This window comes from Oryzias melastigma, linkage group LG6 (assembly GCF_002922805.2).
Source record: "Oryzias melastigma strain HK-1 linkage group LG6, ASM292280v2, whole genome shotgun sequence".
NCBI classification, from domain to species: Eukaryota; Metazoa; Chordata; class Actinopteri; order Beloniformes; family Adrianichthyidae; genus Oryzias; species Oryzias melastigma.
Genome location: NC_050517.1, coordinates 16,567,090 through 16,580,501, shown reverse-complemented (window position 1 = coordinate 16,580,501; position 13,412 = coordinate 16,567,090). Strand labels below are relative to the sequence as shown.

Here is a 13,412-nt window from a genome sequence, read left to right as displayed (position 1 = left end):
TGGCTAATTTGACTGTGTTGTTTTTGGGCTATTTTGGAGTATAGCCTATGTTTAAGCTACATGCTAGCTTTTTGACTAAATTAGACATTTTTTCCAGTTTTTTTTTTTTTTACTAATTTTGCCTTATAGCTAATATTTTAGCAACATGCTAGCTATTTTTGGTTTTGGCTAATTTGTCATTACTGAGGTTTTTAGGCTTTTTCAGAGTTTTTCGGCTATTTCGGAGTACAGCCAATGCTTTATCTACATGCTAGCTGTTTAGGCTAAATTAGATATTTTTTCCAGTGTCAGTTCTGTGCATTAAACGGTATTGAATAACATTGAGTGTCATGTTCCATAAATGAAAAATGATACTGCAAGTGGTATTTTGACTCGAAGTCATTAAAATTCACTGAGAGTGTGAGCTAGCTCCATGTCTCGGCAGCCTCCCACTCAGCCTGCAGGCCGTTGACCTCCAGTTCAGCCTGATCGGCACGGTTCTGAAGAAAGTCATTTCCATCTGAAAGGCATCTCTCTAACACAAACATGGCAGAAAAAAAGTTGAGATCAACAAGAACATCCCTTCCAGCTCCACTAAGTTGTATTTGTTGCGAACATCAGGCGGTTTCACCCTGCAGTGCCCGGCCAGCATGCTCTATTAGTGTTCATGCTGACAAACACTATTTATTCAGGTGTGTTTTTTCAAGACAGAACAGAGAAAGTCTGAATGTAGAATGGCCTTCAGCTATCTATGCTTGTGTTATTCATTCAATACTATTCAGAGGTGTAACAACAATAAAAAAATGTGTTTTTCCAGAGAGAATAGGAGTTGTTAGAAAAACAAATATGCTGACTTTCTGGGTTTTTCTGCAGCACATTTACAATTCTGTAGTCAAAACTTGCTTAAAGTTTCCTTTGGCTTTGTTACCTAAAATAAAATATTTCTATGGGTATCAGTCCTTCAAGTATGCAAGTGTTAAACAAAGTTTCGAGTGTTTACATGACCACCATCCAGTAGAGAGAACCACACTTCAAGGCTCCCACCCCTCAGAAGTAAATTATCTGTAAAAAATATTTTTAGACATGTTTATTATGTGGAGGGAAATACTTTTCCGGACTGGGATAATAAACATTTCATGTTAACAATATATCAAACAAGATGTCTGTGTGAACTTTTCACAACTGTCTGCAGTTTTTCCGCAACCCTGCAGAGCCCTTTTAGTATTTTCCTAATTGTTTTTGCTTCGTTGCCTGCAGATTTGCTGTTTAGGTTCAACTGCTGTACAATGCTTGCTCAGCAGCAAACAGTAGACAGATGCACTTAGCCTCCAAAGTGCTTGAGATTACTGAGGAACTGCTGGAGCCAAAGTAAAAAATATTTAAAAAATGGAGTGGCAAGTCTTCATTTTGTGTCAACTCTGCAATTTTTAAGGTAAAATATCGAGTTCTTCATCTTTTCCTTTGACTTGTCTTAACTAAGAATATCTGCTTAGATTTTATAATCACTTTCATAAAGTTACATTCAAAATGATTATATGTTCTTGATTTCCTTGTTTTTCTTTTGTTATCCTCCTCTGGAATGCAGACCTTTCACTGATAAAGCCTGTAAGCCCTGGTTTCATCCTGCTGCTCTGATTTGCCTCTTGATCTCAGTAGAGGTCAGTAACGGGTCAGCAGCTCTTGTGAGAAGAATATTGTTCCTCATTTCTCATACAAAAAGCACATGTATCTATCCCATGTTCTTAAATTTAAATATTAATATAAATATATATATATATATATATATATATATCTCTAAATGTTTCTGTTCTTGCTTTTAGCCATCTGTGGTTGGATGATGACAAAAACAGGACCGTCTGCAGCTCCAGACAGTGTATGGTCTATGAATAGATGGATTAAAAAGAGAACATGATCCGCCCTGTGGTACTCCAGCTTTTCTTTGTATTACTCCCAAGATGAGATTGCAAGACCACCCTTTGGGGAGGTGCAACAGTTTAGAACCAGCAAACCAATGTCATTATCTTATAATCAGCTTTTAATTAGCCTCCCTTTGAATTTTATTTTTTAAAAATATGATCTTTTTAGACATTTTTCTGGTCACATAAGTAAAAATGTAACTTTGTTGGATGTTTTATCACCAAGCTCCTCAAAGTATAAGGTTGCTCTATAAACAAACAAGAGAAAAGTAACACTGATAAAGACCAAATTTTTAAGCTAACGCTTCATTATTTTGCACATAGATCAGAAAAATAAAACCACCCACAGGTAAAGGAATGGCTCATAGATCTTAGATTCATCAGATGAATTTTGTCTAGACTTTTTAATTGTGTGAATGCTGCATGAATGCTCCTCAGACCATCACCGGGACATTTATACACATTCACACAAGAGTGGAGCCACACTGGAGGCAAGCAGGGTTGAGTGCCTTGCCCAAGGACACAACGACGGTTGGCTGGCAGGAGCGGGGATCGAACTGCCAATCCTTTGATCAGTGGGCGACCATGCTGTAACACCTAAACCACTGTACTCCCCCAACATCACCTAAATGTCTTACTTCTGGCTAAATGAAGCCAATTCAGTCGCCGTTTTTCAGTGATATGAGTGCCGCCATGTTGGAGCCAAACAACAGTGATTGGTTTAACAGGAACCGACGCACAGCGTCCTGTTTAACTGCAGCTATTCGTTCGTATGGTGGCAATGTGCCCCTCTCACTGTCTGCCCCGACCTTTGACAATTCAATAAATGCTTTCCTCCAAACATATTTGCTTATACAACCTTAATTGATGGTTTTCTTTATGCATCTTTATTCCATTATTAACCTGTTATTCTAAAACAGATTTTTATTTTATTTTCAAGACAAGAACATAATACATCTGCAATGGGGCCCCTTCTGGCCTGAACAGGCAGTCTGTGCCTTTTAGGTGACGTCGGGTTCTGTAACCTGAGTCGGAGTGAAAACTCCTCGCTGTATCCGGCTGCCAGTCCAGATGCAGCTCACCAAAGAGGCTGAGGAGGCTGCATGATGGATCCCATCCCACTGCTGCTCATCACACTGCTGCCGCTCTGCTCGGCGGTGTACACCGGGCCCCTGCAGCCGGAGATCTCCAACGGCACCTTCCATCACTTCTTTGTCCCGGACGGAGACTATGAGGAGACGGTGGATCCGGAGCAGTGCCAGATGCTCTTCAAGTTCTCCGACGTCCATCCGTGCGGGCACTCGGAGGAGGGGAGCGACGCCGCGGTGCGGGACGACTTCGTCATCACCAAGCTGCAGGCGGAGGACGCGGCGCGGCTGCTGGAGAGCATCGGGCGCGCCGTGGCGCACGACCTGGACGGAGAGGACAGCTACGGGAAGCTCCTCCAGCGGGAGATCTCACAGATCGGAGAGGCCTTCTCCAGCGTGGACAAGTCTCTGCTGGAGCTGGAGGTTAAGTTCACGCAGAGCCAGGAGACGGAGCTGAGAGAGGAGCAGCAGCTGAACGGATACGTGGTGCAACAAGTGAGCGAAGTCAGAGGCGCGCTGAGAGAAACCACCGACATCTCCCTGGGACTCCGAGACAGACATGAACTTCTGTCCCTCATCATCCGCAGTCATGGAAGCAGACTGAGCCGCCTGAAGACAGAGTTCTTAAATGTGGACTCATAAATATATTATTTGTTTAATATTTTGACCTTTAGTGGCTCCACCTTGGAGCTGGAACAAAATATCAGCACAAGTTCATAAATTATAGCTTCCAAGAAGGGATTTCATTCAAAAGACTCCAAACCAAATACAATGTTTTATGTTTTTTTTGGCTGGCTTCCAAAAAACTTCCATTCTGTATGTTTAATGATGTTGTTTACATCTCACCTAATAAATATGCTTCATAATTTTTCCATTTTCTTTAATTCCAAATGCGTTTGTTCCCGCAGGTCAGACAGAATCGGCCCTCAGCTGAGACCTGGGGGCATCTGTTGTGTGTCTCTCCCATCTGGAAGTCATCTGTGAGCCACTGTCACCATTATCTTTATCCGTCACAGCCTGCAGAGCTGGATCTGATTGAGCTCTTACTGCAGCATAAACAGTCCACCTTGCTTTGTTCTTTATCTAAATGTCTGTCTTTTGGTTGGGCCAAACCTTTTATGTACGAAAAACTTTGTTTTCTCAAAGTATTTTCAAAAAACATAGCATGCACTGTCTTGTTTTGTGAGATCAAGTGTGCAAATTTGAGGGTTTCTACGGGCACAACTGGGTGTGATTTCCTCTGTCTGGTTTTCCTCACAGTCCAGCTTCCCCTGAAGGACCCCCCCTCCTCCTCCTCCTTCTCCTTTTTAAAACAGCTTTCTGCGTTTCAGCACAGGACAGACCAGCCACGTCAAAAACCCAACGCCGCAGGAGCTCTCAGGAAACCCTATATGTCTGTGCGGCTCCTACTTTCCAGGGGCACAGCACGGGGCTCAACAGATTTAATTAAAAGATCTGCTGAAAATTTCCGCTGTGAAAGAAGTAAAAGCTGAGCGGGTCGCACAGTTCCTCACTCTTTTTTTTTTTTGAAAATATCTGTTCAGAAATCAGAAAATTTTATTTTTTTTTTGTAGTTGATTTATTCACATCTGGCTCCAGAATCCGGAGCACTAACCACACGTTTGGGAAGTCTGTTCTCCTCATTTTGAGGGTAAACAGTAAAAGGTCAGGAATGTAGGTTAGAGTCGACCTGAGGCTGCTCTGACCCACAGAACAGAGGCAACAGTCCCAAAACAGCACGTCTGTAGTGTTACTGTCAGACGGAAGGAGGCTGTGAAACATTAGAGTTTCTAGAGCTGTTTAGTTAGTGGAGTAGACTCCAATCAGCCCTCTGCTCTACACTTTTAGAGGTATTTCGTTAAAAACACAAGTCAAGTGATGGTGACAATCTTTCTAAAGATCTTTCTGAGGAGAAAATTAGATATTGTCACTAAAGTCTGTCTTCTTCATGGAAAAGTAGAGATTGAATAAGCAAATAGTTATTAAATTAATTAATTCTGCATTTATTAGTTAGAATACTTAAGGAGCAATTGTTTTTTATGTAAGTTATAAGCTCTCTTTAGTCAATTTTGGGTATTTTTGTCTTTGAGACCACAAATTCAGCTTAAATTATACATACATGTAAAAAAACAGTCTCCTTAAGAAAAGTAGATACGATTTTATATCTAGATAAAGTTTGGAAACAAAAAGAGGGTGTAAATTCCTGACATGTTATCACTGTCACCCAATAGCTGCTTAAAACTTTCAGATAAAAAAATCCATCTCTATTTTATTTATCAGTTGTTACATGGTTGTTTCCAAAAAGAGGGTATTGTTTTGTTTTTCCATCCATTTTCTCAACCCGATGTTATCCTTTTAGAGTCACATGGTTGCTGGAGCCTATCCCAACTAATTCTGGGTGAAGTCAGGGTACACCCTGGATAGGTCACCAATCTGTTGCATGGCAAATCACACACACATATGGTCGTACATGCACACCTAGGGACACTATAGGGCAGAGGTCTCCAAATCCAGGCCTCGAGGACCGGCCTCCTGCTGGTTTTCCAGAAACCCTGGATCAGGTGTCTTTAGCATATAGGGATTTTCAATGGCAGGTTGGGTGATAAACATGTAGGACACCGGCCCTCGGGGTCTTCCCCCACATCTCCATGCTGTAAATAATTCAGTAATAAATTACTGAATATAAGAACAACAGCAAATGTTGGTCATTTTTTTAAGTTCCTTGTTATATTTTTTCCTGAAATAGATCTAGAATGTTTAAAGTTTTGTCTAATATCTTGACATTCATGTTTCAAATACTTAAGTAAGAACAAAAACTAATGTGACACTAACAGGAATTTTCACCTAGAATGCACCATAGACAGATCAGTTCCAACGTTACATTTTCATGACTACTGATCTGGCTTCATGGTGTGTATGGGAGTTATTATGCACACTGTGCCTACCAGGCATGACATTTAGTGAACTTTCAGGCCAAATTCTGGCTAAGTCTGTGCAGTAATTAAACTCTCTGTGATATTAAGTGACATTTTAATAAAATGAATTAACATACGAATAAGCATGAAGCATTTTTCATCAATAAACACATGAGAACTCCAGCAATTCTATTACAGAACTCTAAGGTTTTGGTAAAGCATGTATTTAGTTTCAATGTAAACATGAGATTTTTATTGTGTGAATGTTGTAGTGATTCTCCTGCGCCTTTCGTACGTTTTTCGGCACATAAAAGCTCAATCACAGTTTTAGCGATTTCAGCAATCTTGGTATAAAAACGTTTGGCTCGTTCAGAACAGCTTGCACCTCAGGAATTTATGAACTTTATATTTTTTGAAATATTGAGCAAAATATTCCACATAGGAAATGAATGAGAAATTGGTCAAATCATTCAAAAACATTGTGCACTTTGAAACTTGTGTAATCTTCATACTTTCAGCTACAGACACCGTTCATACTTTAAAATGTTCAGCAGCTGCTGGTTTTTAAGGTTATTTGGAAATTTTGCTCTTTTGTAACATGCTAGCTGTTTTTGGCTAAGTCAGACATTTTTTTCCAGTTTTTTTGATAATTTATCCATCCATCCATCCATCCATTGTCCTGACCACTTCGTCCCTGTCGGGGTCGCGGGGGTGCTGGAGCCTATCCCGGCCACTGAAGGGCGAAGGCGGGGTACACCCTGGACAGGTCGCCAGTCCGTCGCAGGGTTGATCATTTAGAGTTTAGCTAATATTTTAGAATTATGCTTGCAGTGTTGTCAAGATTAGACATTTTTCCCTTTTTTTATGATAATTTGGAGTTAGCTAATATTTTAGCATTATGCTAGCTGTTTTGGCAAAATTAGAATTTTTTTTAGTTTTTAGGCTAATTTTGAGTTTAGCTAATATTTTAGCATTATGCTAGCTGTTTTGAAAAAATTGGACATTTTTAGAGTTTTTATGGCTAATTTTGAGTTTAGCTAATATTTTAGCATTATGCTAGCTGTTTTGACAAAATTAGACATTTTTGGAGATTTTAAGGCTAATTTTGAGTTAGCTAATACATGTAACTTAGCATTATTTAGCTGTTTTGGCAAAATTATAATTTGTTAGTTTTTTTAGAATAAGTTGGAGTTTAGATAATAATTTAACATTAGTTTTGGCTCATGTAGACATTTTTCCAGTTTTTAGGCTAATTTTGAGTTTAGCTAATATTTTAACAATATCTTAGCTGTTTTAGCAAAATTAGACATTTTTCCAGTTTTTTAGGATAATTTGGCTTTTAGCTAATATTTTAGCAAGCTTTCGACCAAAGCATTTTTAGCTTTCAGCTTTAGCATTTTTAGCTAGCTCTCAGTTTCAGCATTTTTAGCTTTCAGCTCTAGCATCTTCAGCAGCCACATTTAGCTTACAGAATTCACACTATCATTATTGCAGGTTATGCCATATAGTTAGTTTTGCAAACCAAAATGTAATCATTTATAAATGATTACATTAGGGACTTGTCTAAAAGTGTATTGCATAAAGAGATTTTTGTTCAAAACAAACATCTGAGGTTACAGCAGATGTGTCAGGAATTGACCCTTTAAAACTGGAGCTCCAGTGTTTATGTACTTTGATTTACTGTAACTTTTCAACTGCTAACACAATCAAAGTAACACCAGCAGATTCTGAAAGAGAAAAGCGGTGCAGGCCTCTTTTCTTCTTCAGATTCTGCTGGAATTACGTTAATCATGTTAGCTGTTGAAAAGTTACAGCATGTTAAAGATTTTTGTGTTTAGGTGTCACTGGCAGGAAATGAGTTTTACCATTGTGTTGATTACTTTTCTATTTCAACCCCTGTGACATGAAAATAGGAGTGAAAAACTTCAGTTTGTTTGAATATGTACAGCATGTACTGAAAATTTCATGTGTTTCTGCTTTCCTTGAGTTCAAATGAGACTTTATTGCATTTCAATTGACTGCAGAAATACATCACTTCTTTTATTTTTTTTCCTTATTTAAATTTTAAACATTTCTGTCTAATTCCCGCCCACTGATGTTTGCACTTTTAACAGCTCAGACATTCCCTTTGAGGTCGTACGCGTTCAAAGGCCTTAAATCCGAACTTGTCTGTCAGTGTTTCCACTTGTAAAACTTCGGTTGCATGGCTGTTTTATTCTTCATACACATGTCGATGGGATTCTCAAGAACAACGAAACATTTTTTTTCTCAAGTACATTTTGGTTCTCATATTTAGACACAATGCATGTGCATACATACAACTCAAAAATTACATTTACATACTTTGTTTTGAATAATGATACACAGTTGCCCTTTGAAAGGTGATGATACACATCCATTTTTTTTTTAATCTTCAGTAAAGTTTATTTCAAATTTGTGCTATTTATCCTCTGTTTTTTTTCTTCTTCTTGAACCAGCCAATTCTACAGGAAGAAAATATTGTGTCCTCCTTCTGGAGCTCAAGCAACTGTTCATTCGTAAAGAGGGACAAAGCACCAAAGGGACCAAAATGAAGTCAAACATCCCCCCTATGTGCCTGTTAGTGCTTTCTCCATGTGAAAGTCGGCTCTTTCACATCCAAGACCCTGGAATTAAACGTCTCCAGATCAGGGCCCATTGCTGTCTCAAGACAAGGCGTCTGGTTTAATGTGTCCCGTCACACACAGCCGTTCTCCTGTCTCGGTTTGTGCACTACGGGGGTCTGGGGAGGGTATAGGGAGGGAGCCAGCGTGCACAGGAAGCCGGCCAGCAACGTCAGGCCCAGTCCGCCCCACGCGCAAAACATGGACCAGCCATACCCATGACTGATGTCCTCTGGTATTCCAAACATGTAGCGAGGATTGCGGGACAGCTCAAAGTTGATCCTGGCCACACATGTGCAGAGGGAGATGATGCAGCAGGTCCCTAATGGAGAGCAGACACACACACAGGTCAGGCCAATTTCATCTCCTCCATCATTGAGGTGGACCACACTGCCCCTCTGTGGACACTCAGAGCAACCGTCCTACTAAAGTGCATCATACCTCCCATGAGGAAGAGGAGTCCAGCCACATACTGCATCAGATCATGGTCCTGACAGCAGCCCAGCACGCCTATAATCCATCCAAACAGGATGATGGAAACCGCCATGCCGATGAAGCTGGCAGTCATCCGCTGGAGGTCTGCGAGGAGCACAGAATCAGAGATGTGGCCACATTCCCTTGATTTATAAACCAGTAAGGGGGAACTCACGGAGCGCGTGCCACTCATCCTGTCTGATGGTGTTTATCAGGTTGATTGGCAGGTGTCTGGGGAGCGCAGATGAGGAGTAGTAGTATTTTATTGGTGTGCAGCGCGGAACCAATCCTGTGGATGTAAACAAGAGGATGTCAGCTGAGAACAAAAATACAAAGAAAAATACAAATTCTAAAATTCCCCCCTCTCTACCCCCACCCCCACCCATCCATCCACCCACACCTTCGTAGACTACAGACATCTCGATGTTTCTGTTTCCACAGCCTGGCCTTTTGTGCAGTGGAAAACACGCACACGTACCACGCACACGCACACGTCGTTGTAACTGTACTCCGCGCGGTGCTGGGTGCAGGCCTTCAGGGCTCGTGCGCAGCATCAGCACCTTGGACAGCGCATTCGCACACACAAACACGCACGTGCGTAAATCCCGATAAAATAAAAATACAAAACCCAAACCTTTGAAAATCAAGTCCTCCGTCTCCAGGTCGAAGCCCTCTCGGTGGCACTTCCTCCACAGTCCCGTGATGGTGGAGTTGAAATGCCGACTGCAGAGCGACTCCATGGCCGGAGCAGGAGGCAAGAAGTGCCGCTTGGCCCGCCGCAGCAGCAGCATCTCCCCGCGGACCCCGGAGCCCTTCCTGTCGACGTGCCTCTCCTTACTCGGCAGCATGCGGAGGGGCAGGTTGGAGATGTAGATGTAGCCCGGGTCGTTCCTTTTGTTGGAGTAATTCTTGCAGCGCTCCCGGTGCCGCCGGGCGTCGGTCTCGTACCAGTTGTCGGTGCTGATCGCCACGGCGATCAAGCCCAGCGCGAAAAACGCCAAAAACAGACCCGCCACGGTTAAAGTTCTCATCGCAGCCATGTTCCATGCGTCTCTCTCTCTGTCGCCCGGATAAATCCACAGGACAGCGGGGCTCCACTCCTCCTAAATGTTGCTGTCAGTGTCGATGGGGAAGAAATTTAACACATCCGAGGAGCGGGCGCGTCCACAAAGCCTTCATTTTCCCTCATGTGTCTGCCATCGCGGAGGAAAACACAGAATCTGGCCTGGATGAGCTATTTTGGTGGTCTCCTTTATGCATCTGTGAGCCTGTAGCCCAGATCCGGCTCAGATCTTCGCTTCTGTCCAGCAGATGGAGACAGAGCGAATGTTGGTCAGACTGCACTGTTTGTCCAACACCCTCAGTCTGTAAATGAACCATCATCTGAATCAAAACAGCTGCTGTCAAAAAACACAAAAGAGCATCACTGTTTATGTAATCCTCAAGAACCATCACATCCAACTCTGGTACATTTCCATGAATAAAAACAACAGATTTAGTTTGACGCAGTTTGGAAGTGATTTTTTTTAGTATTTTTAAGTGACTGTTCGCTCATAATTTTCTAAATCCATGCAGCAATGTGCGTCTTTGCCGCATGTAAGTATGTAAGAATAACATTAGGCTTTATTTTGTCTAGACGTGATTGGAAAAACGAATTCACGTGATTTTTTACACGTTTCTCAGCACTATTCGGAGCAGCATTTCCGCAAGACAGTTCTCTAGGGAGACACGGTTTTCCTGAGTCCGGCAGGTCTCTTGCCCAGAGCGTTGGACAGACTCGGGCCAGAGCTCATAACGTAACAAAGCATCCCACCCTGCAGCTCCACTCAGAGAAACAGTTCTCTCGCGAAGAGCAGCCGATCGATTCTGTTGGTGCTCCAAAGACTGCCATACCCTCTATACATGACGTAAAATCCAGCGCAGTAATGACACACGATCAGATTTTATTATTTCCATGCACCACGATCGGATCAACAATCAGTAGAACCCACCTGTCTTTATCGGAAGGAAATTTGGATCCGAATGAGTCTGATCGGGCCAGAGTGTTCCGAATGGCGTGCTTACATTCTAATCAGGCATTTATTCCGATTACTTGTCTCCATGCAAACGCAACTAATGTCCAGCACTTTAGATTATGCAAGTTAATTTAAACCCCTTTGTGTTTAATAAAAACGTTATTCCTGCCAACTGTTTTTTTCCCCCAGAGTCATGTGACAGAACAGGCATATGACAGGTTTCAATTGCAGCAGGTTTATTGACAAAGCTTAAAGTCCACAAATCTAAATCAGAATTAGGTGAGCATAAGTCAGAAACGAGCACGGGAGGATCAGAAAGAAACCAGAGTGGTCAGGGTCCAGGCAAGGGTCAGGGTAGGCGGCAAACAAGCGGCATCAAAGACGAAGCAGGATCAGGTGGGCAGGAGATCAGGTCAGGACGAAATGCTCAGTAATGCAGGCTGAGAGGCACAAACAATACTTTGCAATGAGTCAGACTCTGAGCAGTGAAGTGTCCTGTGGCTGAGAGAGAGCTGAGCAGCTTCAGAAACTGGGGTTGGTGGGAGATGAAGTGCATACTATGGAAATGGCTTCCACTAGTGAGCACAAGGGGAGACAGAGCGCTGACACAATCCAAATCTATTCCCTATGATATTTATTAAACCAAAAAAAAAAAAAAAAGAATAGCTAACACATTTTTTCTTTGTTTTCTGCATTTTTTCCTTGAGATCTTTTTGAAATGTTTTATGTCCAAAAAAATAAAACTCCCAAATATTTAATATTTACTCCTAAAAGGCAAAAAAAAAAAAAAAAAAATTAAATCCAATTTTCCTGATAATCTAATCATCTCGAGTTTTCCTGGTTGTTGTTTTAGATTCACAGTACTCTGGATCCTTCACGCTCACTTATTCTAACCCTTTCTCTTGTCATGCAGCTTTTACCTTGTGAATACCATCACTGCTGCCCACATTCCTGCATGTTGCAGACGAGGTCTAAACATTTCTGCTGAAACTAACAAAGACTGGGGCTCTTTGACCACTTCAGTCGTGTTTTCATGGTTTCATTCTCATGGTCAGAACTTCCTCTATTGAAGCCAGAATGTCAGACTAAAAAAGGGAACAAGACCTATTCCAAACTTCACTTTTGGTTTCAAAAAAAAAAAAAAAAAAAATCCTACGTGAATCTGTCACGCTAAAGAGGATTCGTGAAAAGAAAAAGCTTGATTATTTTATTTTTTAAACTGAAATATCAAAATATTAATATAAAAACATAATTAAGACCTTTATTTTGTAGTTTTTACACCTTCTTCTTTCCTGAAGTGAGGGATTCTTCACTTTAGCTGATGAGGATTAACCCATGAATGATAGATGAACAACACGTACAGCAGAGTTACTGGAAAAACAAACAGAAAACTTTAGCCCTCATTGAAAATACAGGAAATACAAGTAAATGTGGAACTAGCCCAACATGTTGGCTGGACATATTGAATGATAGAAAAGTTGGCTGTATGAGGTCCAGTTTAGCTTATGTCTCACTTTCAGTTCCCATTTGTCAGTCGAAGGCGACATTGCGCTGCTCTCAGTGAAGCAACAGGAAAAAAGTCAACGTTTTATCACGAGCTTCAGAAGCGGAGAGTCTGATGCTGCCTTGTTTACATGATGGATAGCTTTGTCATTACCCCTGTAAGTACTTATAGGTTCAGTTCATCCGATTTTAGCTTTAGAGTTGAATTGTAACTTACTTTGTTGGGACTCAAAGAGTTTTTCAGCTATCGGAATGATTCGATTTGAAGTACTTACCTTTACAAAATATGATTTATTTGTGTGTAAAAGAGAAATTTAGAGGTGAATTAAACACAAAAGATTAAAAAAAAGCATTTCTCCTTCCAGCAGGCATCAGAGGACATCATTTCAAACGATTCTGAGAATTACCGACCCCCTGTGGACCTGTACCCCTATCTTGGTGGAGTTGGGGAGATATATGAAGGTAAAAAACTAAAAAAAAAAAAAAAAAAAAGCTGAGAAAACCTTCCACCACTTAAAGGCATGTCACTTTTCAGATCACAGATGGAGCTTTCCCTCTGACCGGATTCAACCGTCAGACTTTGAGAATTCCCCCGTGAATCACCTGACAGAGCTGCAGGCCGTGCCCCCCCAACAACTCATCCAACCCTTCCGCTACAGCAGCGAGCCTCTGCACCTTCATCTGGACCCTCCGATCGCTCCGCTCTCCCTGTCAACACAGGTGAGTCGTGGAAAGAGCCATGAAAGCTGTCTTTAAATTACTTTACGAGTAGTAGAACCACTTACTGGTGTAAACTATTACGAGAGCTAGCTTGTTTTCTTAAAATTGGACTGATTTTCCTCTGAAGAGGTTATAAATAACTGATTTTTTTTCCTACTGT

General features: G+C 41.4%; 3 protein-coding genes across 6 annotated transcripts in view; 2 read left to right on the top strand and 1 right to left on the bottom strand.

Moving 5' to 3' along the window:
• The first annotated feature begins 2,775 nt into the window (after positions 1 to 2,775).
• On the top strand, positions 2,776 to 4,538 carry fibina (fin bud initiation factor a). Its single transcript, XM_024281797.2, has one exon. It carries the CDS (start codon positions 2,999 to 3,001, stop codon positions 3,623 to 3,625), a length of 627 nt encoding a protein of 208 aa, XP_024137565.1. The 5' UTR covers positions 2,776 to 2,998; the 3' UTR covers positions 3,626 to 4,538.
• Positions 4,539 to 8,351: 3,813 nt separating this feature from the next.
• Positions 8,352 to 13,412, bottom strand: part of si:ch211-87j1.4 (transmembrane protein 178B) — a 9,065-nt gene continuing 4,004 nt past the window's right edge. The window contains exons 3-6 of one of the 2 annotated variants that reach the window (XM_024281788.2): positions 9,649 to 10,414; positions 9,190 to 9,303; positions 8,982 to 9,119; positions 8,352 to 8,862 (exon numbers count right to left, since the gene is read on the bottom strand). In XM_024281788.2, the coding sequence (XP_024137556.1) occupies positions 8,615 to 8,862; positions 8,982 to 9,119; positions 9,190 to 9,303; positions 9,649 to 10,054 (906 nt within the window). In that variant the 5' untranslated portion in view covers positions 10,055 to 10,414 and the 3' untranslated portion in view covers positions 8,352 to 8,614. The remainder of the gene's footprint in view (positions 8,863 to 8,981; positions 9,120 to 9,189; positions 9,304 to 9,648; positions 10,415 to 13,412) is intronic. The other variant, XM_024281789.2, reaches the window with a different exon arrangement.
• Positions 12,342 to 13,412, top strand: part of spi1a (Spi-1 proto-oncogene a) — a 2,513-nt gene continuing 1,442 nt past the window's right edge. The window contains exons 1-3 of one of the 3 annotated variants that reach the window (XM_024281793.2): positions 12,342 to 12,690; positions 12,898 to 12,994; positions 13,068 to 13,252. In XM_024281793.2, the coding sequence (XP_024137561.1) occupies positions 12,664 to 12,690; positions 12,898 to 12,994; positions 13,068 to 13,252 (309 nt within the window). In that variant the 5' untranslated portion in view covers positions 12,342 to 12,663. Of the gene's footprint in view, positions 12,691 to 12,715; positions 12,800 to 12,897; positions 12,995 to 13,067; positions 13,253 to 13,412 lie in introns of those variants that run through there. The other 2 variants (XM_024281790.2, XM_024281792.2) reach the window with 2 other exon arrangements.

Excerpts from the sequence above, each read along its gene's own strand:
- fibina (XM_024281797.2), top strand. The coding sequence starts at position 2,999 with ATGATGGATCCCATCCCACTGCTGCTCATCACACTGCTGCCGCTCTGC.